This window comes from Chelonoidis abingdonii, chromosome 19 (assembly GCF_003597395.2).
Source record: "Chelonoidis abingdonii isolate Lonesome George chromosome 19, CheloAbing_2.0, whole genome shotgun sequence".
NCBI classification, from domain to species: Eukaryota; Metazoa; Chordata; order Testudines; family Testudinidae; genus Chelonoidis; species Chelonoidis abingdonii.
Genome location: NC_133787.1, coordinates 36859371 through 36884853, shown reverse-complemented (window position 1 = coordinate 36884853; position 25483 = coordinate 36859371). Strand labels below are relative to the sequence as shown.

At 50.7% G+C, this 25483-nt stretch overlaps 1 protein-coding gene across 2 annotated transcripts in view; it reads left to right on the top strand.

Annotated features, from left to right (window-relative positions):
- The first annotated feature begins 7783 nt into the window (after positions 1–7783).
- GSE1 (Gse1 coiled-coil protein) overlaps positions 7784–25483 on the top strand; it is a 350367-nt gene continuing 332667 nt past the window's right edge. For both annotated transcript variants that reach the window (XM_075073679.1, XM_032793779.2), the window contains exon 1: positions 7784–8632. In XM_075073679.1, coding sequence (XP_074929780.1) covers positions 7874–8632 — 759 coding nt within the window. In that variant the 5' untranslated portion in view covers positions 7784–7873. The remainder of the gene's footprint in view (positions 8633–25483) is intronic.

Genomic DNA, 25483 nt, shown 5'->3' with positions numbered 1-25483 from the left:
GTTCCGCCGCAAAATTCTCCTCCGTTCTATCTCAGAGACAGCACTGAAGTTGATTGGGGGGAAGGGGAAGAGGGATGCTGCCACCCCAAATGAGGGGAGTGTTTAGCCTGCCATGCTTGTAACCAGAAACCATGTCACTGTGGGTACTGAATGGCTCAGGGGATTGGTACTGAGCAGATGGATCACCAAGCACTGGCTTGGATGCAGTCATATCTGATGGCCACTCTAGTCTGGCAGCGGTTCGGTGGCCTACACAGAATTACGCTGATTATTTATCGCAGCGCATAGGAACCCTAGTCATCGACCACGACCCCATTGTGCTAGATGCTGTAGGAAGCCTCACTCCTAAGGGCGGTCACATCAGTCACCCCCATTACCGATGCCATCCTTGTCCATCACAAGAGAGACTGGCTACTGAGACTAGGTTATCTTGCTACCAGTACAGAGGTCCCTGACTCCCTATATGTCGGGGCGGAGGGCCATGTGTTGTGTAGGGACTTGTGCTAGCTATGTCCATCCTGTGGTTAGTGGGTTTCAGCTACTAGTGTCTTCAGTCCCCTTTCACCAGCTCTAAATTCACTTTAAAACGATCAGATCAAAAGGACTGCTTTTGCCCACCAGACTGAATGGAATTGCTGTGGAGAAGCCTGTTTAGAGCCTGCTGGAGCCAAGGTTCTCCCCTGAGGAGGTGCTGGCGGCCAGGGCAGATGTTTTTAGTCCTTTCTGAAGCTGACTGAGAAATCCTCTCTCTCCCCCGCTCAGCTTGCATTTTACAAACAGCAGCCACAGGAATAAGGCCATGCAGAGTGATAAATGAGCTGCTCTGCCCAGCTGCATCCAGGGCCCCGGAAGCGGCCTCTGATGCCTGCTGTGTGCCTGTGCGGTGATGCACTGCATGTGCCGGGAATTGGAGATTCACATTTCCCCTTGAAAACAGAGGACTACAAACAGCGTTGGCAAGGAGCCAGAGAACAGTACTAGGAGCCAGGTATTGGGGGGTCTGGGCCATGGTCTTTCTCTGTTGCCTTGGCACATCATGTAATTTCTCTGTGCCTCAGGCTCTCAACCTGTAAATCAGGACTTGCTTCTAGATCCTGTGCGTCTTGTGCGCATTTTTTTTTCACGCTGATGATTTATTTACTGAAAAATGTGGTTTCAGGTTTTCTAAAACTATCTGTGAATTCAGGTCGAATTTGGAAAATAGTTTCGATGGGGGGGGGGGCCCAAAGGGTTGAAACATTTGGTTTTGACATTTTCTAAATGAAACATTTTTACTTTAGGTGTGACATAAAATCAACAACAGAGGGAGCAAGGGGGAGCAACCAAAAACAAGATGAAACATTTAATTTAGTTTTTTTTTTAATTATTATTTTGGTGAGGAAAACTGAAAAATTGTCATTTTGGGTCAAATGGAAATATTTTTTTCCTGAATTTTTCTGTTCAGCCGCTGAACTGAAAAAATCAATTACTCGCCCAACTCTCCTTGCCTCCCTGTGAGAAGGAATCCATATTTGTACAGTGCTCCAAAATATAAGGATCTCACTTGGTATTAACAGAAGGGATGGAAAGATTTTGTGCCATACAGAAAATACTTTTATTCATGAAGGGAAAAATGAACTGAATAACCATGTTGATGGAAGCTTTTCCGAAGTTTGCAACTGGCCATAATAACACAAGGAGCTGGGTAGTGACTGTGGGCACTGCTGCCCTCTAGGAGTGGGAATCACACCTGCCCATGTGGGTGTCATAGTTTCCATACTGCTGAGAGCTCGTGAAGATTCTCCTTTAGCTGAAGTGTGCTTTTAGAGCACAAGGATCTGAATTCTATCCCTGCTGTTGCTGTGAAGTTCTTAGTATGGCATGTGACATGGCAACAACTATGGAATCCTGAATGGCCTTGGATTTTTAGACTAGTAGCAATACTGAGCACTTCCATAGTGCTTTATGTTTTCAAAGTACTTTCCATATATTAACTAGTTAATTCACATGTCACTCTTGTAGGGAAGGTAGCTAAGTGAAATGGTGAAAAACAGAAACAAAATTTTATTGTGGTAGTTCCTGCAGCCCCAGTCAGGGACTGGGGCCCTATTGTTCCAAGGGCTGGGATATGTGATGAGGATGCACAGTCTAGAAACCAAATAAAGCTGTAAACTACTCTAGAAGTAGCAAGTCAGTCACCTGTTTAACACCCCTACTGCACATGTGCCCAGTTCCCCCTGAGATTGGTCTGAAAATATCCCACCTAGGCAGCTCAAAGGGGGCTAACGTAGACTACCTGCCAGTTATCACCCTGCCATCTATCCCTGGAGCAGACATAGAAGGCAGCATGGTAAAACACCCGCAGCTGGTCTGCAATGGTACCTGCACTTTTGTGGGATGTTCAGGAAAATCTCAGCACAGAGGAGGCCAGACAGTGCTTGAATGACTTTGCATCACTCCCCAGTGCTGACTTCACCACCACAACAATGTGAGATCAATGTTGCTGTTACTTTTTAGACTGTTAAGTTTTTGGAGGCAGGGAGTGTGTCATTTTGGAAGTCTGTGCAGAGCATAGCATTACTGTGGTGCAAATAATAGGTTACAACTTATACATCGTCACTGAAGTTAGAGAAAGTACCACTTTACCTCACCTGTTCTTCTACAAGGTGGGATTGTTCCCTTCACTCAGTGCTTTGGGACAGTGTGGCCCAGTGACTAGGGGGCTGGACTGGGGCCCAGAACACCTGCCTTCTATCCCCAGCCCTGCAACAGGCATGTTACTTTCCTTCTGTGCTGATTTCCCCATCTGTAAAATGGGGATAATGACACTTTTTTCCCTCATAAAGCGCCTTGAGATCTGTGAGTGAAAACCTCTCTATGAATATTAGTCATTACTTTGATGACTCAAGCAATGGGCTTTCTGCCTCTTTACTGAGACCATTCCACAGCATAATAGATCCCTCCACTGGGAAATAGCATGAAATACATTTAAATTCATTATTTTCTTTCCAACAGTTAACGATGAGCCCTTCTCCTCTGATTTTTGTCTCAGTGGGAATGTGCTAATGAGCACGCCTTTGATACTGCATTGCCTTCCCCATCCGTTCTCTCTCAAGGCGTGATGATGGGGTTCACAGAAGCGGAGGGGAGAGCGTGCAGCTCCTGTCTGGGATTTGTCAGGAGTGAAATGTACTAGCTTATGAAACCACTCAAGTGAATTAACAGAGTGAGGGAGTTCTCCGCAGTACCTGCTTGGAACTGGTGCAGACTTCAGCAGCTTACACCCTTCTTGTTGTTGTTTGTTTTAATCCATGAGTCACAGGAAAATGCCAGGCTGAATTTTTTGGTTCCCTTCTCCTCAGACTCCCCTCCTTCTGACAAATGCAACAGCATTGGGAGGAGAAAAATCAAGCTATCTACCAGCCTGGGGTGGATGAACAGCAATGGAATAACTCGAACAATGCCACTAGCACATCACTGCATGTAGAAAAGTGGATGCATTAGAGACTCTTAAATAACTGTTACCTATACATTTAAACTGCATATAAGCCAGGTGCACTGCCACATGCACATAACTTCCATTGGTTTCAGTGGACAATCTGGGCGTAGAACCACTGCAACATCAGGCCTATACATAAATAAAATGCAATGAGCTGCTGGTGCCTCCTGGAAAACTCTGGGGAAAAAATCCCTTTAGAGACAGTTCTCCTTATGGATCATGTTCCGTACTGGGTTCCCCTCATCCTTTATTGCTAGGGCCATCTGCATAGAAATAGGATCTTCATCCCTTAGGGGTCCTTCTGCCCCCTCCTGCTTAATCTCCAGCTGATGTCATACAATCTGTTTGATCTCACGGCCACTTGCCATAGAGGAAGAGGATGACATCAAGACCTGATCTACCAAAGCCCTGTCGTAGAGCTGTAATGCATGGGAGTCAAGCCCACAACCCTGCATGGGCAGATCATGATATTGCAGGCACAGGTGTTGTCTGCGTGTGCAGTTAGTCGATATTCATGCCCAAATGCTGGACCTGGAATAACCAAGTTTTCTCTTCTCTTTGGTAGATCAGCCAGCACACAGAAGTTTGAAACTTGCACCTGAGTAAGGAACAAGCAGCAAGAGCAGATAGACTGAGAAGGAAGAACGCTCCTCTTTTCATGCAAAGATCTCCACAAAAAAAAAGAAAAAAGCAAGGCAGTTTTTTTTTAAATGATCAAATGTTCCTAAGGAATGGGCTTTGGGAGACTAGTTGTTAGAGTGTCTTTCAAAGCTGCTTCCTAGCCCCCTTTCTCTCATCAGAACAATAAGGATGTGCTGAGAATCTATAGGTACTGGGGCCATAATCTATACGTATCCCGAGCACCTATAGCTGTTCTGTGCTCAATTGTTCTTCGCAAAACTAGGCCTGTCTAGTCCATTCATCCAGGCCTTTATGTGGCGCTCGTCACAGGCCCCTGGACTCTTCCTTGCACTGTGTCTGGTGGCTGCTACCTATTGACGGCAACTTACATACCTTGGGCCTGATCTTGAGAGGTCCTGAGCACCTGATTCTTCCAAGGAGTCTCTGCAAGGTGATAAGCAGCACCAGTGGCATCCATGGAAGTGCGGAGAGCACAGCACATTGCAGGCCTTTACACATGGTAGGAAATTTAAACACTTGAAGTAGTATCACTTGGAACTACCCTTGCTCCCCCAACGCATGCACATGCATCTTCAGTGACAACGCTGAAGCATCCTGAAGGCTTCCAGAACATTTTTAGTTGCAAACCTGTGCTGCTTGCGCGGGTGGTTGACTAAAGCCAGTGTTAGTTGTTTCTGAATGTAATAACACGTGGCATTTCTGCAGTGCCTATTAGTCAAGGACACCAAATTGCTTTACAAGCATTAAACCTCATAATGCCCCCTCAGGTAGGTCAGGTTATTCAAGGCTTAATTCAGGCATCACTGCAATGCAGCTAGCTCTGGCTTGGATCACATCTGTTGTTTAACAATGGACAGGAACACTACATAGCATGTTAGGCCTAATAGGGGAAGGAAATGCTGTCTCTGATTGCAACTGTAGGTGCATATTAAGTAGTGGGGCTAATGACCAAAGCTAGTATTGGATCAGGACATAGGGTTATTCCTTGATGTAAAGCCTTGTATAAGAGCTTGGCAGTGTTATTCTCTTATGCAAAGTGCCTTGGGACCCATCATGCCCCTAGGAAGTCAGTGTGAGGCTTCAGGGTGGTGCTGGGTATCACAGCACCCACTGGCGCCCTGCTGGGCCCAGAGGGGAGAGCTCATACAAAGGGGCTAGGGCTGTCCTCTGCTGCTATGCCCACGCAGTTTCTGTCTGGGGCTGCCCCCTGGCTGCTCTGGATCAAAGCTCTGCTTCAGCTGGGAAGCTCCTCGCTTGGGGGGGAATCGGCACAACGGTCTCAGAGGAGCCGGAGACAAGAGGTTGGCCGTAGAATTAGCAGTAGATAATTGTGTGTGTGCGGGGGGGGGGGGTGGTTAAGAGCTCGATTCTCTGACGGGGCAATTAATAGGGCAATGGGCCTCCCACTCCGCAACCATCCTGGGAACTTCTTCCCAGCCCCCAACCACACGTGGGTAAATGTGCAAAACTGCCAGAGCAAAATCTACCCAGTTTTGCAACTCCTCTTCCTCCCCCGGCTCCGGCCCAAGGCAGCCTGGCGCTGCAGAATCTCCGAGCCGTGGCTCCGGGCGAGCCAGTGCACAGAGGTGTGTGGTTTCGCCAGCTTCCTCCGCCTGCAGCAGCGAGATTCCTTCCAACTCCAATCAGTGGCCAAGGCTCTGGCAGGCGCATACGGGGCTGTGCGCTCAGTGGGCGGCCCGGCAGGCAGAGCCGGGTTACCGGGTGGCTTTTCCTCCCTCCGGGGGGATGGCCGGGAGCGCGTGAGAGGGGGGAGCTGCAGCCCCGAGCCGTGGGGCGGGTGTCTGGCTGGGGCAGCAGCAGCTGCTGGGGGTGGGAGCGAAGTGACCCACCGCGCTGCGGAGATGGCGCTGCCGAGTTCGCACCCCAACTTTGCACGAGACACGTACGGACAAAGTTAGCTCTTAGCTCCCAGCTGCCAGGCGGCCCCAGCCCGTCCAGCGGAGCCTTCCTGGCCTCCGCTCCGCAGCGACCCCCCTGCCCCCTAGCCCCTGCCATGGGGCGCTGATCGCACCCAAACTTGGACCAACTTTTGCACAGCTCGTCGGTCTCTCCGCCGCTGCCTGCGGGTGGGAGCATGGCCCGTCCGTGAACGCGGCTGTGCAGCAGGATGAGAGCGCAGCCCCGGGGAGCAGGCAGCCGCGAGCCCAACCGCCGCCGACGCGCCCCAGGTTCAAAATGAGCGACCACCCAGCGCTGGAGAAGGAGGCGCCGATCTCCCGCAAGCAGCGGCTGATGGCCGCGATCGCCTCCGGCAGCTCCAGCGCCGATCCCCCCGCGGCGCTTTGCTGCTTCATCTGCGGCGGGGGGATCGGGCGCGGCAAGGAGCTGAAGCTGCAGGTGAAGCAGCCCCGGGAGAACCAGCCTTTCTTCCCCTTCCTGCAGCACCAAGAGCCGGCGCCGGGGGCCCAGGAGGTGACCCCGGAGGGCTGCGCGCTGGTGTGCGCCGTCTGCCGCTGCTTCCTGGGCGAGCAGTGGGACGCGTTCGAGCGCAGCCGGACCCCGGTGGAGAAGCGCATGTACTGGCTCAAGCGCCCCTACCAGTGCGAGGCGGCGGGGGGCGCCGGGCTCCGCAGGGGCCCCCAGGAGTGGAACCTCTCCTACGCCCTGGACGAGCAGCAGAGGCTCAGCCTGGGGGGCAGCAGCAGCAGCCAGCCCCCCGAGGAGGAAGAGGAGGAGGAGGACCCCGGCGCAAGCGGCGGAGACTCCGACCTGTCCTCCCTCTCGGACACCGACCAGCTCTCCGAGCCCGAGCTGCAGCTCCACGCCCCCGGCCGGGACAGGAGCGCCAGGAGCCCCGGCTGCCGTCCGGCCCCAGAGCCGCTGAGCCAAGCCGCGGGGCTGCAGCTGCTGCGCCAGCAGGGCGCAGCCAACGGGGCAGCCGAGCGGCCGGTGCCAGCGCTGTCCTGGGGCAGCCGCCCCCGCGAGTGGCACGGCCAGGCGCCCCCAGCCCCGGACGAGGCACCTGTGCCGCAGGACAACGGGCTGGCTGGGGGGTGGAGGAGGCGACGGCGGCGCCCCTGGCCGGCCGATGCCCCCGGCAGCGTCCGGAGCAGCTGGAGAGGGGGCCAGGGCGCAGCAGCCCTGCCCGATGCCTTCAAAGCGACGGCCTCCGGCCGGGCACCTGAGTCTGCCCCGGGGGATGGCGACTTGATGGGCAAGCGGGTCCCGGCCTACGGCTCCTCAGAGGAGAGCGAGATCAACATCACCAGCGACGAGGAGAAGCAGGGGCCCGGGCAAGCCCCCAGCAAGCCGGAGAACGCCCACGCCCTGGCAGTGCTCAGGCCGCCCTGGGCAGCAGCACCCCTACCGGGCAGCGTCTGCTACATCTGCGGCAGCCCCTTGTCCCCTGGGGGCCAGCACCAGATCCACGTGCAGAAACAGGAAAAGACGTCCAAGGCCCCTTTCTTCCCTTTCCTGTGGCTGCACAGTCCACCCCTGGGGGCCCTGCCCATCAGCCCCTTGGGCAGCACCCTGGTCTGCTCCTGCTGCTTCACCTCCCTCATGCAGCAGTGGCAGAGCTTCGAGGTGGCCAGCGTGCCGGTCCTGCAGAGGCTCTATGTGGTGCCGCTGGATGCCAGTGCAATGGGCATGCCCCCCAAAGGGAGGAGGGCCCAGAAAGAGGAGGGTGCCCCTGCCCTGCTGCAGGAAGCCTGCTACCTCTGTGGGGAGGATTGTAGCAAGGAGGCCAGGCCGGTCTCTGCTAAGATCACCAATGGCAATGCTAAAAACACCATGCACTTCCCCTTTCTCAGCCACCTGCCTTGCCCTCCCAGCTCCAAGGGGCTGAACAAGCATGGGGAGGTGCACAGCTGCAGGAAGTGCTATGGGGTGCTGCAGGACCTGTGGGCCATGTACCGGGCATGCCGCAACGAGGAGCTCATCACCTCGGTGCAGAGCTTCCTGGGGAGGTATCACCAGGTCTTCTCCACCGGGGATCCCAGCAGCACTGGCATGCACCCTTCGGCCACGTCAGGCCCTGCCTCTGTCTGTTACATCTGCGGAGCTGAGCTGGGAGCAGGCAAAGAGTTCCAGCTCAACATCAACCCGCCAGGGCGCTTTGGGGAGAAGGAGCCTTTCTTCCCCTTCCTCACCGTCTACCCCCCAGCCCCCAGGGCCAGGCCTGCAGATTCCACGGGGTTAGTGGCTACCTGTGTGCTCTGCTACCATGACCTCCTCGGCCAATGGCTGCAGCACGAAAGCAGGAATTCCCACCATCCCAGCAGCGCCTGGTCCAGGCAGTACAAAGTGGAGACCTTCGTGTGCTTCTTCTGTCGGCAGGAGAAGAAGCGATGCCTTGGATTAAAAGCAGTGCAGGTTGCCCGGCTCCCTGTGTTTCTGTACACTCTCCGTATGGCCAACAGCCTACTGGTGGATGATGGTAAACAACTGACCATTGGAGCATGTGCAGAATGTGGGGCAGTGGTCCTTGCTGGCAAAAGCATGACACCTCCAGACTTTCTGGCTGTGACACCCCCAGCCAGTCTCCCAAAGGTAAGGTACAATGTTCATGGCTTTTCTCCATTGATTTCCCTTGGTGAGGCAGGGGAAGCTGGATGCTTTGGTTTCAGTGGAATTGGTTTTACGATGGGGTCATTGACCAAGTTTCTTCTGTTGTGTCTGATTCAGGAGGTAAACGCTAAGCAGGGTGCTTTTTGGCAAACTGATTTGGGGTCGCTGGCCTCCTAGCTAAAAAATGGAGTCGCTCCAGAAGAGCTACGGCCAGCCAGGAGCTGGCTTGTTAAGAAAGCAAAGGGCCCAGTCTGCGGAGATGGGGTTGGCTTGGACTTGAGTCTGCCAAAGTGGGGAAATCTTGGTCTTGTTCCCTTCTCAATGGTTAATGTCACAGCTGCCACTCTCTGGCCAGTCAGAGACATGTCTGGCTCCCTTTACTCCAACCAGCAGAGCTTTAAAGGAACAGGCCTGTTCACAGCAGACAAGCCCCATGGGAAATTCTGCCAGCTAGCAGAGAGAGGAGCCTCCGACTCAGAGGAAAGTTATCCAGCTAACTTTTGTTTTTTTAAGAATCCCAATCAAAACAGCGTCTCATGAGAGGAACTCAAGTCCTTCCAACAGATGGGAAACTGATGTCCAGACTGTCTTTTTTGGGTGCGGGGAGGAGGAGAGGACAGGGCGACATTCCCAACCTGGTTTGCTTTTCCCCTCTGAGAATGAGCCTTTATTCTTTGCCCATCAGCTGTGCAGGAGCAGGGGAAGCTGGTGGGATTATCCTTTATAAAGGGCGCCTGCCTTCATGCTGCTAAGATTAGGGAAACCTATTTTATTCTCATCAGCGGTTCCATCCCCCTTTTAGTGTGGCAGTAGCTCCTAATAGACTGCCAGTGGTTCCCATCGAATAAGAGCACCAGATTGAAAATAATAGTCATTTAAACCTTGATCATCCAGGGGTTGCTTTTTGAGCAGCCTGCACTCAGAACAGCAACCTCTACTAAGATGCAGGCAGTTAGCATCTAGGTGCAGCAAGGACAAGTTGTTTTGGAAACTGGCCATTTGCCTGCCTGGAGGTTACTTTTCTGTCAGCAGGAATGGGATCCTGTTTGAATTTTCGATAGTACTCATTACAAAATAAATGCTATGTGCACACACATGTTGTAGTTTAAAAGCAGGGCTGTGAGACTCTATTTGGCTTTGGTTGCCTTCGTTGACACCTCTGTGAAATGGGGATAATAGAGTCCTTATAATTACTTCATGGGTGTGCTGTGAGGCTTAGCTAAATTACAGAAAGTGCTTTGAGATCCTCTGGGAGGGAGGTGGTATGGGGGTGCCGTGTGTTGTTGCTGAAGGAGAACCCCAGAAAGTTCACTCATACAACGGAAGGCCCATGCTATGTTTCATAAACTGTCCTCCTCACTCAGGAAGGGGAATTTCATTAATGCTTTTGCTCAAAATTTGTCAAAAGGGAAAGATTTTTGGGGGGCCCAACTAGAGATGCCTGACTTTAAAGGGACCTGGTTTCAGAGGGTGAGTGCTCAGCACTGTCTGAAAATCAGGACCCTTTAAAGCATCTCAAATTGGTGCCCCAAAAATGAAGACATCCAAAAGGACTAATCAGTTCTGAACATCTTCAGGTTTTGTTCATAGCCGGCATTTGTTCTCGAATCATTGACATTTTCTTTAGAAATGCACCACAATCTCTCCAACTCGGGGCTTCTTTTTTCTTCTTTCCTGTGGCTGGTTGAAGTACAGTTTTCAGATGGGCTCATTTGCAGCGTGGGTGCTGTGTTCAAAGTGGAGTCTCACTGGCTTCGAAGCAAAGGGATGCTGCTCCTTAAGTTGTCAAGCTGCCAAATTCACAAGTCTTTCCCTTTGGGCTCGCTGGGTGACAGCTGAACGAGTCAGAGGTTCAGAGCACAGTGCCTGCTTTGAGAATTCCAGGACAGAGATGTGAGTTTGATTGGCACTAGAGACAGGAATCCTCTGAAAGTCACTCTTTTCAGTTTTTCCCTGGCTCCCTTCCTACATCAGTGCAAGCCAGAGTGACCTGATCTCAATGCAGATCGTTCCTCAATGCAGATTATTTCTTTGTGAGTTACATGCCGATTGGCAGAGCATGGCTAGAATCCACCCTTGTTAATCACTTTGTGAGTTATGCTCACGTCTGACACATTGTGTGTGCGATGGTGGGGAGTGGGAAACATGAGACTCCCGGATCAAATAGTACTAACTCAATGCGGGTGATAACTCAGGATTTCACAGCTGAAATTGAGATTACGCTGTTCATAAAAGGTCCAAACCCATCTCCCATTGAATCCAATAGCAAACCTCTTGTTGATTTCGCTGAAACTCAGAGTTGGCTCCCAAAGCAGGTAACTCAACTGAGAATATTCCTGTCTCCAGAGAGTTCATTCACAAGCTCCCCTTGAATCCCAGGCCTGTGGCAGTAATTGTAATAGGAGACACTCGTACAGCTGCTAGAACGCAGCAGAGCATAAGGAGATATAGATAAGTGTAGAGCCTTCCTTTCTCTATCCCATTTTTTGGTTGATGTGAGAGTTAAAGCCCCTCCGTTAAAGAGGTAGCTGCAAAAGGCCTGTTCTTACAACCTTTGGCCTCTGGAGTGCCCGGTAGTCACGTGAGCTACCCCGCTGCCTTGAACAGAATTACTCGTGTGAACGTATGTTGCAGGATTGGGCTGTATAGGGTGAACCACAGCAACCAAACCCTCTTTTCATACCTCACTTTGAAGGAGATGTTTCTTCCGCAGCTGGGTGCATTTCCCCTTTAAATGCTGTCTGCGGCTATTTCCCTCCACTGGGCTTTATTTTCTTGCACTGGGTAATATCACGGGTCCAAGGGTACTTTACATTAGTGCCATTTGGACTGGGAACAGGTGCTGCTGGGGTGTTTTACTGACATATGAACTATTCCAGAGCGCTTCTGTCATCACTCGAATGTCAGTGGTAGACACTCACATCTGTTTCCTGAGTTTCCTGCAGCGTTTGTTATCTGCAACCCAAAAGCTACATATTTCTTAAGCCTTTTAATGGCTCCCTGCCACCAGAGCACTAACCCAACGCTCAGGTGATTATGCTGTGCTCATCATCTTAGTAATCAAAGAAAACCCTCGGCACCCTGTGAAAGCCCGCAGTAGGGCCGCAGAACAAAACATAAAACCCTGTGATTTCGCCTCCCTCCCTCCCTCCCTCTCCTGGAATTCCACCGTTTCAGCTGAACAGTGCAGCAGGCTTATTTTGGCAAAGGGGAAAGCATCTGCTTAGAGAACGGCCCTGAAAAAAATATCCACTTTGGCTCTCTTGTCTGAAGCACTGTCCCATATCTGAATGGCTCGGAGAATCTTTTGTGCGAGGAAGTGAAAGAAAGATGTGTGTGTTGGGAAGATGGGATTAGCCTAGAAGGTCTGTGCAAGGAGGGTGTTCAAGGCTTAGAGCAGATGCTATTGAATTCCTCTCTCTTGTTACATGGCTTGCTAATGAGCGATGTAACTAGCTGTTACGCTGGGCACTCTGGGACAGCCCCCAACACAGATGCTTTGAATAGATTTGCTTATGTGGGGCATTGCAATTTTCAGCCCTATTTGATTGTTAATACTCTGGCTTTTCCTTCATTGCGGCTTGGGACAGCAACTCTCTACAAGTCACTGTTGCCTTTTGACTCTCCCTACGTTCGTATTAGCTTTTGGTAGGGCTGGGATTCAGGTTTATTTAAAACAGGACTGGATACATTTGGCTAATGTAACTAATGGGAGAAATCTCTTCTTCCTCTCAGCTGCCGCTCACACATTCAAGGGTTCTTGTGGCTAGTAGCCCAGTAAGGGCTCTTTACCCTTCATCACAAAGCCCTCGGTGCCTGTTTTCGCTAACTTCCCTCCTTTAAAACCAGACACACCAAAGCACTTGACTGTACAGTGGGGAAAAGCCTCCTCCTCCCCAAAAAGGGGGTTGGACAATATGTTCCATAAGGTATTTCCCACGATTCCCTGTAGTCTGCCTTTGGGCTGTGTTTATTTTTTCCACATCCAGCGAACACAAACCCCTTAGTGTGCATAGGTTTGGGGGTGGGGGTTAAACACTGAGTGGGGGAACACGGTTGTTGAGGGGGAGTTGTTAGAGCCAGAACTACGCAAGCTTCAGAGTTAGGGTTTATCCTCAGAGTGACTTTCCTGCATAAATTCACCCACTAGTTTGCTGAACAAACTCCAGTAAGATACTTAAAGCACCAGCTCCTTCTCCTGTAGCAGCCTGAGAAGGCAAGTGTTATGCCTCAGGTGTCTCCTACAGCAACTGACCTTTCATACTTTCTCACCAGGCCTACGTGGGCTCAGGTGTGTTCTGGGTGGGACAAAGCCTTTAGCTCCACCTCTGACACGCCCCTATGTATAAAAGGGAGGGCAGGGCAAATTCTTCTCAGAGTTCTTGAGTGTGTTGTATCCTGCAGGAGCGATGGGATCTGCTCTTTGTCTGATGTGAGCAAGGTCCTTTGTGTGTTATTCTCTGGTCAAATCACTCCTCTGTCCTTGCTGTACCTGCTGCTGGTGTGGATTAGAGAACAAAATGTTACTGTAGCTGGCTGTTGTGCTGAGCTGCCTGTCTCCTACCCTTCCTGGGGCAGTTATTGCCAGCTGAGCCTTCAATTGTGAATGGCTCCTGAATTGGAGATGGTGGCTGTGAAAGAAGCCTCCACGTTGTGCACTTTTGTCGAGTGGTGGGGAATGAGCTCATAATGAATGAGGCCAGACTAGCAATATAGAAGAAGAATCTCTTCTTGCCTTGAGAATTGTGTGCTGAGAATGAAAAGGGTGACAGGTTCTATAATCTTGCAGAATAGCAACAGGAATAACTGGCAACAGTACTATGGTTCCACATGCAGCAGTTGCAGAAATCCAACAGGAGTACACTTGCCATTCATTAAACTCCTTGTAACGACAGTCATGATACAAAACTGCCATTTTAAAAGACACAGCCAGATATTTCTCTAGCAGATTTTTTCCTGTGGTACCTTCTTAGAGGCCTTCAGTACTGAAATGACTCTGGCTTGTCCTCTGCTGCTGTTTGACAGCTGCTCTTCAGTTATCAACCTTGGTCTAAGTAACCCCTTGTCTTTCTGTGCGCATTGGCATCGTTGACTGTATAAAGATAATTCCAGGGAGTTGTCTTTGTGTCCCTGCCTCTGCAGGAGTGGAGAAAGATGTGTTATTTCTGTGGGATCCACAATTGAGAGCAGTGGTTGGGTTTTTGTTTTTTCTTTTCTGATTTACTGCTAAGAGAATTGTGAATTTAAAATGAGCCTCTCTGAGTCCTTGGGTGTTTAGCCCCTGCAGTCAGAGTTTTTAGCCAGGTTTACAACACCACAAAAAAGCCTGTTCTCAGTAACCTGAGTCTGGCCTCTCGCTCATTTCCCAACCCTCTGTCTCCGGCTACTTATCTGTGGCTTGCATTGAAATTTGCTGACTACCCTGCTGTGCTATTTGCCTTGGTCCTCTCCTTCCAGATTATTGAGTGGCTCATCTCCCCTCTGCTGAAAGCGTCACAAATAAATGAATACTGGGGGAGGGGAGGGTGTTCATATGCAAGTTGGGTCCAATTTTGGGCCTAAGTCACTTGACCCTGTCCCTTTAAGTTCAGTCTTCTGGGCCAGGAAGGGCTGCAGGCCAGCATTTCAGTTGGGATGTTGCAACTCTCCTAAGCTGCCTGTGACCTTGTTAATCAAGGGCACTGCTCAAGCATCTCTACGTTCCTTTGCTGATGCTGTTGGGCTGTTTGCAGAATTGCCCAGTTCCTCCTTTGCAAGGACAATGTATGGCATTAGACTAAAGGCTCTGCTGCTGTCTGGTGTGATATACGGCAGCTCACAAGCTTAAGTGTCTGCAGGAAGAAGCATTGTGGTACAGTACAGATGGGAGGCCTGAAGGTCAGGGAGGGTAACAGGCCACTGAAAAAGGGCATCTGGAGAAACTGGTGATGTTCACTTCAGCAGGAAGTGCTGCAGCGCAGCAACTAGCTGCCGCCTGGAGGAACGCTGGTTTAGGCAATAGTGTTAATCGTAGTGCAGCTGTTTCTTTAATGGCAGACCCATATCTGGGTGTACCATCTCTGCATGCAATATTCCAAGTGTAGAGCACTCTTAATAGTTCTGTACTGCAAGGGCACAAAGGGCCCGATTTGGCTGGATTGTGTGCGTAACTATAGGTGCCTTGGTGCACCAGACTTACATACATGTGACTGTCATACGTGTGGCATGTTTGATTCAGGCCTGTCTATTAGCACACGCAGTTACCACATGTGCAGGCACAAATGATTTTCAGTATGCGGTTTGGAGAATTGGGTCCAGCTACTCTGAGAACTGTAGAGACACAACAAAGAGTGAGAGGGGTCATTTGAGCCCGAGCTTGGGGTGGCAAATTTTTTGCTTGGGGCGGCAAAAACGTAGAGCCGGCCCTGTCTGTGACTTGCAGCCTATTCTAGAATCTAAACTAAGATCTTAATCCCCATAGGATCTAGGTCTAGAGTGAAAGAAGGATTTAAAAACTAGCATTTTAGGGCATTCCTTCATTTCCCTTTGACTCCCACATCTTAACCTCGTTACCTAGTAATTCCTCCCACTTGGCGGCCTCTGCTCTCAGAGGCTGTGCTTAGAGGGGCTATGTTGAGGCAGTGCTGGTTCTGTAAGTATTGAGCAGCACCTTGGGGTTATGAACAAGACCAAAGAAGGGTAACGGGTAGCTCTGTTCCTTCTTCCTTACACACCACATGAGACAATAGTGCATGTGCCTTGACTTTTCTAAAAAACTGACTGCGTAGAGTTCAGTATTTATAGCTACTGCAGACATCAAAAGCAAATACTTACAGGTACAGAAGGAGCCTCTTTTTTTTTTTTTTAACTAGAAGGAGCAGATACCTTGGATGGCAGAAGATTTGATGCCTCAGGTGTGCTCTCCAAATCCAGTAATTGTTTGTTTTTAAGCTTTGTGATGCTGATCTGTGTGGGTAGATTGGGCTGCCTGCTTTTTAAGGATCTACATTAAGCAGCTCTTACTAGTTTACGAAGGCAGTCTGTTGTCTAGCACTTGGTTTGCAGCTTGCTATATTTGCCATGAAGTGTTCTATGACTCTGGGAATGACGCACTGACTTGTTACACTGCACTATGTCCACATATAGCAAGACGCATCTCGCTAAACAGAAACCAGCTGAGTTTGGGACTGGATCATCATCTCTACTTTCAATTTGGATAACAGTTCCTGTGCCTGAATCTGGCGTTTGATTGGGGAAGCTGCTGGATCAGTGATGGAGACGGGAAAATAATTACATAGTGAGTTTTGGTCTTGATCATTTGGCAATGGAGTCAATTACCCTACATCTCCTAGCCCATCAAAGCAGGTCTGCTCCCTTTACTGGCACGTACCTACACTCATCATATACATTATATACTGCAGCTTTGTAAAACTGTCACAGAAACTTAAGAGCTTAAGCACGGTCTACTTGCCTTCCCTCTGTCCTACTTGATCTGAATGACAAAATGAATAGCTTACCTGCCCAGGATGAATGGGCTGAGAAACTGTGTGACTACAGCGTGGCTTGACTTTCTGAGCCACTTTTTTTTATTATTATTTTATTATTTTATTTTAAAAGAGGCCTCTAAAATTGCACACGTGGGTCTTCATAGCTAAGTGGTTGAGACAATGCAGATGTGTGCTCTCAGATATTCTGCACTTGCACACTCAGGCCAGGTAGATGCTTATCTACCTGGTTTCTGTCCCTGCAGTTTGCTCAGACCCGTCCAAGTTTTTGCACCTGTCAACGTTTCAGTGTGGAACAAGTGCCTGTAAAATTCTTCTTCTTGTCAAAGCAAGGTGTTCTTGTGGCAAAGGACTGGGGCTGAAAAACATGGGTTCTGCTGCCAGCTGTGTGACGCTGGGCAAGTCGCTTAGTATCAGTGCCTCGGTTTCTCATCTGTAAAAGGAGGATGACAATATTTCCTTTGTCTCGTTAGATTGTAGTCTTCAGGGCAGGGACTGTCTCTTGCAGCTAGCATGGTAAGGCTGCAACTGATATCAAGGCCTAAGTGCTATTGTAACACAAAAAGATAAGTCACATGCTTGTATATTCACCGTAAATATAGACACACTGAGAGGGTCTGCAAATGTTCAGAACTCTCCCTTTCTGGTAGTGTCTGCCAGCAACTTGCATAAAGAGTCCTGTTGCATGGCAAGTGACGTTGTTGTCTTTCATAATCTTCAGACATTTCCCAGTGGTTTGCCAAATTTGCATCCTGGTGGCCTCCTCTTCCTTTGGGAAGCTCTCACTTGCAGTGCCTATTCCAGTGTTTCTTGTCCCTGGACCTGTGCCCTCAGAATTGTTCCCAGGTATCCACTCGGAACTCCATTACCCAAGGAGGATGAAAGGCTGAGAGATCTCAGCTTGGATTTGAACCTGTTGGTCCAGTTAATCTGGGTATTTTGAATCTGATTCGTGGCCCATTGCCTTGGTCTGGAAGTATATTCCTGTGTCACTGTAGCATTTAACAACGAAAACAGTTCTGGTTGAGTGGGGGTTCTGAATTTTCAGCTGCGTAAATCAGGAGCCACTCTATTAGAGTCAGCAGTGCTGAACTGGTGTAAATGAGATCATAATCGGACCCTGTTTGTGCTGGATTGTTAGGGTTTGAATCATGGAAAATGAAGAAAAATCTGTCTTTAGAGAACTGGGCACTTTCACAAGTTTTCAAGCATCCCTTTTAAAGTGTGTATTTATAAATGAATCAAGTTCCTACTTGTGTTAATGACTCTGCCCCCGAATGTTAAACACCAATGGGCTTCTTTGGGCATTCACTGTGCTTTGGACACTTAGTGGTTCTTTCATACTAGCAGAATGGGGGTGTGTTTGGGGTCACAACGCTGCCAGGAAGGTGTCAGTTCTTTCCCCTACAGTCTTCTACACAGACCTTTTTCATGGGCAGTGTCAAAATTGTGTTCTGTAACATTGTGGGTCATGTTGGAGTTTGCAGCCTTTCCCTTTTAAAAAACAAAAACGCCACACAAAACACATGGCAAGAATCTGATACTTCTGACTACAGTGTAGCTGATCTCCTTCAACCGACCAAAAAGAACAGGGGCTTCTCTGAAACCAATCCACCGTACTAACTAGCCAAGCCCACGGGCTAAAATGGAGTGCATTGCCAGGAGAGACTATGGGAATCTCTTGCTTAGTGCATGAGTTTGAAAGCCTCTCCTGTGAGGAACAGGAAAACTGGCCTGGGCATGATGGGTTCCATTTAATGGGACATTGTCTTGTCAGGTATTGGAGGTTAGGATCCTAAATTTAGATTTAAAAAACCCAGCCCTACTAATTAATGGAAATGTCTTCGGTTTGCAACCCAAACAGTGCAGCATCTATGAGAAATGGATTGTAAACAGTAAATGGGCTAGTCTATATGTGCATTGTTGGAATTGGCAGAAATGGGGAAATGAAACGAGGCATGGTGACAAGGAAGTTGGGTTTGGTTTTAGTTTTAATTTCCAGTTTCAGTAATCTCAGGTGATGCTAATAGTGCAACTCAGGACAGTGTTGTTTAAAATGAACTTGATTCTTCTCTCTCTGATTCTGCAGCAGTGTAAATTGTGATGAATTCAACTGAAATCAATGGGGTAACATCAGAGTGCAAGTGAGATCAGAATCAGACCCATGATTTTTAAACTAATAGGGCTTGCTAGATTTCCATATGTAAGAAGTGACTTTGTGGATAGAGCTTCCCTTTGAAGATCAGGTATTCAGCAGTTCTGGGAGACAAACCCTGCAGCCACTAAAAATGAACTTGTTTGACATTTAGCTGCAATCTCGAGTCAGACTCCGAGGTGGCAATAGAATCATATTATGACTTCATGTCTCGGGGCACAGCCTCCTGTTGGATCATGTTGCCAGAGGGCAAACAAAGAAACAACACTAGGAAAATGTGCCTCTTGCTTTTTCCTGCAGATGAGGTCACAGAGTGTTTGTCCGTGGGCATCCAGCATTTGGTATGTACATAGCTGAACTGTAAATGTACACCCTTCTGGGCTATCCCATCCCTCCAGCTCTCAGCTCTTTCTGATCAGCTGTTTCAGTGTCACCTGCTGGCCAGCCAGCTGGAGTTGGTGTTGTGCAGAGTAAGCAGGGGGCCAGGGACAAATCAGGGCTAAGTGTCCTGACCTCAGACAGAGCACAGGCTAAGACTTCTGTCCTTAGCTTCCTCTAGCAAACCCTGCCCCTGCACCCATCTCCCCACACCCTCCCCCTGCAAAAAAGACCCTTCACCCTTGCACTTGTTTTTTCTCACTGGATCTGTCCTGCTGCCGTGGCTAGTTGCTTGAACAGCTGTTAAAATATCAGTGGTCCCCATTGCTTTGCAGTCCTGATCCCCTCCAGGCTGGGTGCTGACTCAGTCACTTGCCAGCTGGCTCAATTGCACCCCTCCAGCAGTAGCAGAGCAAGGAGACCCACAACTTGCAATCCCTCATTCTTCTCTGGCAGCTTGGGGGTCCTGCCAAAGATGAGGCTGGCTTTAACTGTGCCAACTAGGAGAATCTGCATTTGTCATTTTCGTCGTTTTCAACGAAGCAGTGTACGCATCAGTTCTTGCATAGAGCGTTGCCTGTTCACGGTGCCTGACTGTCTACCCTCCTCTTTCTCTCTTGTCCTGTGTCTAAGCTCAAACTTGGTCTCCTCACCACTATGTAGCCGCACCAATATAAACTCTTGGTGTGGGTGGGCTGTGCCAGTGTGACTTACAAACTGGGGTTCCCTGTCTCTGTAGCACTTCCATGGGTTCTGTTTAGCTCGGTAGGGTGAAAAGAACCCCAGTGCAGCCCTTCTCTCTAACTGGGAATGTTCCAGCAGCACACTTGTACTTTCCTTGATACTCATGATTAATCTGCCTAGATCCCGTCTGAAGGCAGGTTAGATTCCCCTGTTTCTGTCCCTATTTGAGAGTAGATTGAGAGGCTCGATTTGCTGTTGCCCTGTGCTGTGTATGCTCACGCCAGTGCAAACGCTACCAAACTGGAGTGGTAGCATCCTCCACCCATGTAGGTTGCTGCCCAAGCTGTAGGGCACCAGCTGCAGGGCACCAGCTGTAGATCTGAGTTTGGAGGGAAGTGGAAAAGTGCAGAAACTTTTGAAGGGGTTTTGTGTGCTCCTTTCATAGCCCAGAGAAGTCCCCAAAAGCGTCACCTTGGGGGCATTGCATGAGAGAAGGTGCTGCTGTGGGCTTTCCTGGGCTCTCCAGAGAGGAGAAATCCACTTCAAGCCAAGGGAGCTGCTGCCGTGTGCACACACCAGGGTAAAAGGAGGTAGCTTCCCCCTCCCACACCTTGGGTTCAGGGCCTGCTGGCTGGGCCAGAACGCAGTGGCAGTCGGGCGTCATGGCTTGCTCTCAAAGAGCTGGCCAGCCTGTGTGAATGCTGTGGAGCCATTTGGTACTGGATGTACAACTCTCCCCCACTACCTGCCTTATGCCCAGCTATTTTCCAGCATTCTGGTGTCCTTGCCCAGCGTGACGAGCATGGGCGTTTAGGTCTGAAGAAAGCAAGAGCATCTGCCCTGCTGCCCTCCGGTGGTGCTGGCAGCACTGGAGGGTGGTGGGGATTTGAAAACCTGGTGCTTGTAGTCGAGTGATTCACCCCCCTTCACCTGGGCCACGTCTCTGCTGAGGCAGCGACGACCCTTCCTAATTCCAAACCAGAGCGAAAATGCCGCCATCATCTTGGGGACTTGAGCTGGGATTTATTATGGCACAGAAAGCGGGATCTGTCCCTGGAGCGAGGGCAGCTGTCTCCCATGGGTAGTGTGTGTCTGTGTGTGAGAGAGCGAGAGAGAGAGGCTAATGAATGGCCCCCTGTATCCCAGAAGGGCTGACTCAGCCCTCCCTTCTCCTGCAGCAGATAAACTGTGTCCCAAGCAACTTTCTGTCTGTTCTGGGCCTTACACTGAAGTCCTCTGGCACTTCTTACAAGAGCAGGGCTGGTTGCCCTGGTGTCTGGCTAGATTTCACATCCTGACCTCTGCTGTGCTGTTCCATCCCAGAGGTGGCTGCATTTCAGCAGTGCTGTGTGGGGCAGTCTGGGATCCTTTGGAGGACAGGGCTGTACAGATGTGGAATGCCTAAGGCCTGGGGAAAGATGGGGGCATACTGATGTAGGGTTGTGCTCTCCCCTAAGGTGGGAGATCCAGTGGATGACTCTTCAGTGCGGAGTCTGATTAGGGATCTATAAAGGAGAAAGAAACCATCTCATCTTCTGGGGAGAAGGCTGCATGTTCTGTGGGTGCAGGAGGGGGCGTGTGTGGCGAGGGAAGGAAATGAAACTCCCAACAGTCTAGGTCAGACAGCAGTGCCCAGCAGCCCCCTGCTAGCCAGCTGCCCTCCCATCAGATGGGTCCTGTGTGACTCAGTGTTTGGGTGGGGAGAAGACAGATCCCCCATTCACATCATGGAAGGAAAGGACTGACCTTCCCCCTGTGATGTCATTGTCGAGCCAGGCCGCATGCTCACTTCGGGCTCCTGCCAGGGGACAGGGCCTCTTTTCTGAACCAAGTAGCAGCCCCACAAAAGCTACATTATATCTTTACTGGCAGGCTCCCAGCAGTGGGCTGGGTTTTCCTTTTCTATTAGCAGCTGGAGACAGGAGATGTTCCAAACGCCAGATCCTCCCAGGCCGAAAAAGCCATGACAGCTCCATAATCTCACCCCATCCCTCAGAGTTGATGGGATGCACCAGGACGCCTGGGATTCTGAGTCCCACTCCTCTGGCAAGAGGCAGAGGCTGAGTCAGTAGCTGCTTGTGGGGAAGAGAGAAGCCAGCTCACTTGTGTTACGAAGTATTGGTTGCAGGGCGCCTTTTATGTTTCTTATCCAGCTGCAGCAGAAAATAAGGATGCAGGGCCAGGGTCTCATTATAATTCTTGGACCCCTGCATCTCATGCGCTCGTTCGCCGCAGTGCAAAATGCTCTTGTTCCGATCCGAGTGTAAAAACTCAGCCACTTGTACCGCAGGCAATGGTGAGCTGGGCCCCGGGGTTCTGCTCTCCGCTTACTGTCTGCACCCCTCTCATGTATTTCCTACTTCTTGTTCTCTGTTTCCCCCATGTTGATCCTGTCTCAAGTGTGTAATGCTGAATTGGATGCTTCCTGATGTGACAGGCGTTTGGGGTGGCTCTGTTCATTTCCCAGGGGGCAAGGGGCCATCGCTTAAACAGACACAGGGGCTGGCACTAGTTGTCCTGCATGTTGTCACTTTCAGCCAGGAACTCTGGACTTAACAGGCCACAGAATGAATTCCGCTCCCATCCCGAAGATGGAGGCCTGCGGGGAAGAGTCCTATCAGCTCAGGGCTGAAGCAGCATGTGGGAAGCTCATGCTACGGCTGCTCAGCCTGTTCCTCTCCTGTGGCTGTAGAGGCCTTGCAGTTGGCTGGCACACTGCACCAGCTGGCAGCAAGGCCTTCGGCCAGGCAGGACTGGGTACCCTTGGCATTTAGTCTTCCCTAGAAGATGGAGCATAACACAGAGCTTTGCTCTGAGAACTAACAACGATTCAGGACCCGCCTTCAGGAAGCATAGGGTGCCATGACTCCTGAGCCACTCACCCTGCAGCTGGGGTTTGTGTTCCTTCTGCTTCTGCTTTTCCTCCGCCCCTGTGGCTGCCGCCTGCTGAACAGCTGTGTCACATGCAGGGCTCGTGGGCTCCCCTTGACCTCAGAAATACCCTGTGTGCTGAGTGGAGTCGCTAGATAAACAACTCTGTGCAGCCGGTGTGGCCTCAGCAGGGTTTTGCTAAACCATCAGTGGCAGAAGGGGGAGGAAAGGAAAGGAAAATTCTCTTCCCCTCTCATTGGGATTAGCCAGGCTGAGTTGCGCCAAGCTGGGGGGAGCTAATGTGCCTGCGGTGAGACACACTCTACAGACAGTTCAAACCGTGCCTGTTTCAGCCTGGCACGAATGATTCCTTGGTCTGATTTTTCTTGTTCATGCTGATGCTGCTGCATTTAACAGCCCTCTGGAGAGCAAAGTCATCTGTTAATCTGTGGCTGGGGCAGCAGGAGGCAAGCGTCTTCCGCAAACCTGGTCACCCAGATCCAGGTGCTGATTGTACAGGTGGCTTTGTGAATGCTGCGCCTACCAGGCCGGGACTGAGACTCATCCCTTTCACACAGCCTACAGAGTGGCCATGATGCGCCAGCTGCTACTGACTGCGCCTGGATTGCAGCCTCTGTCCTCAAGGGATGCCCGGGTGACAGGCGCAGCATCCTGTCCTGTCGGCAATTACCTTGGCCATCAAACCATGCACTGAGCTCTTGAGTACAAAGCTGTTGCTCTTTGAATCTCCCCAGCTGTCACCTTGCAGCTGGTATTGCAGCCAGGAGGACCCCTGGGGTAAGAAAGGGCTGAGAACTACTTGAGCTGGGCAAGAATGCAGGAGAGTTTGGCCGCTGCTGCTGTATTCTGGTCACATCTAGTATGTCACATTCAGATTATCTCCCTAGGGGCAGGTGTGTGTGCTAAAGGTTATTTAGGGGATAATCAACCTCTCTCCCCTACCAGGAGCTAGATCAGCTGTTGAAGTGCTGAGGGTCTCAGCTATCCGATGCCTGGTCGAGGAAGGACAGCGTCTGTGTACTTGCTGTGTGTTCTGTGGCACAGGCTTGCAGTGAGACAAAGGGAATTAACTGAGCCAAGTCTGTGTCTTGCAGGTCCAGGCTTGGCTGAGTGTCCAGAATAGATCTGTGGGCGACTATAACATCATCGTAAATGTTCAGTGTTGGAATAGGGCTGGCAAAGTGGTCAACCCACGGTGCAGCTACCCCTCCTGGAGCTGAGCCGATGGGAATTATGGGCCTGGAGAATCCTAGCAAAGACCAAGCTACAGTGTCTGTGGCAGGGTGGGATTAGAACGCAGGTCACCTGACGCAGTCCTGTGCTTCCACCACAAAACCATCCTTCTTCCCAAAAGGCGCTGGCCAGGTTCCTGGATCCTGACATGTCAGCCTGAGGGATTGATCCCAGCTAAAGGGAAAACCCAGCTGAACTGACACTAATTCTCCCGGTTTGCAGACCGAGGCTGGAAACGCAAATACTCAGCCAGTGGGTGCACTAGGCTGGCTTTTTTCCATCTCTCCCTGCTTTTGTAGTCAGGTGCACTGCTACAGGCTTGCTCTGCAATTCCATTTACGTGGTTAGTTACGAAGCAAGCCCCGGCATTGGGTAATGTGCGTCTTTACAGCGAAGGAAAGCAGTGTCACGCCTCCTCAGCCGGGGGGTTGTAAACTTCTGGTGACCACATTGCAACCCCTAGGAATGGTGGCTTCCAGTTCACATAAGCAGCACTGATGAGGATCGAACGCAGCAGGAGAGTGTGGTGCCTCTTAAGCCGTCCCCAACTGCTGCCTGTGGGGGGCTCTTCTAGTTGGGTCTCTGCCTCCCCCCATGCAGACGCTGCTCACCTTCCCAGCACATGATCTGGCCCTGGGGGTTATAAAATGCTGCAGGATTAGCCAGGACTGTCAGTTAGTCAAACACTGAGCATGGTCTCAGGAAACCCGTCTGGCCCAGTCCTTGGCATTGCTTCTTCCAGGGGAGATAGCAGCTAGGGAGATCTCCAAGCTGCAGTGGGAACCAGGGAGAAGCAGGCCCCTGAGAATCAGCCAAGATCTGCCAGGTTCATTTACATTGAGAGGCTGGGGAGCCCCCTAACCCTTGGCGTGAGCAGCCTCAGAGCTAAGAGCACTGCAGGCCTTTCCACTCCGGCTGCTCCCAAGGGAGGGCTGCTAACTTCCTGTCTGGGGTTGATTTGTGCCTGATGCAGGCAAGACATGGGAGCCAGCAAAGCGTGATCTGATGTGTCAGGCAGGGATGGGACAGGTGCCCATCAGCCTGGTGGCAAGGGAGAAGGGGAAAAGCTAGAACCTGGGTTTTCTGCCTGTTTGGAACAGATTCTCTCTGCGCTAGTTCCCAGCTGACGGGGAGGAGCTGGAATGACTGGACATGTGGGGGCTGTCTTGCCTCTTGCTCACCCAGCCTGGGTTGGGTGGAGCCCCTCCAGAACTAGAGGGCAGAAGCAGGTCCCTGGAGTTTGACGGCAGCGTGGGATAGCTGGGTAGCAGGACACAGCCCTGTGTTGAGTGCAGGCAGCTTGAGCAGCCTGCTGGCGTGAGGGATCTGCATTTTCCATAGCCTCCTAGTTACTGGGATTGATCCCTGCTCATGGCCAAACGGGGCATCCAAGTGTTTCCAGTGTCCTGGAGCAATTGCATCAGTGACCCCGGGGCAAACGGAGATCCATTTTGAGGAGGCTTCATTTCCAGGGACAACAGATAAAATGTGAGACAAAGGCTCTGTCATGAAGAGGCATGTGCTGTGTCTCTAAGCCAGGAGCAGGAAGCCTGACAAGAGGGGTGTAGGGAAGGGGCTAGGCATTGACGGTCCTGCCTCTCTATACAGCTTTCAGGGAGAAGCCTGTTCAGCCGGCTCTGGAGTTCCTTGTTCAGTGTCAGAAGACAGAGAATCGTTCTGTGATTCTTCATCGCTTCCAATGATATTTTGTTTCCAGTATTTTTCCCCAACTACTGTTGACCCACTTGAATCAGAATGCAGCTTTTTTGCACTCCTTGGACATGTTGTGGTCTCTGGTTCAAAGGGACGCCTATTATAGTATAATTCCTCGATCTGAACCTTAGAGTTCAAATGTGAGGTACTAGCATAAATTCCTCTAAGCTTAATTACCAGCTTAGATCTGATAGCGCTGCCACCAGCCAAAAATTCCAGTGTTTGGCTCACTCTGGTCTTCCCAAAACCTTCCCTGGGGGACCCCAAGACTCAGATGCCCTGAGTCTCACCACA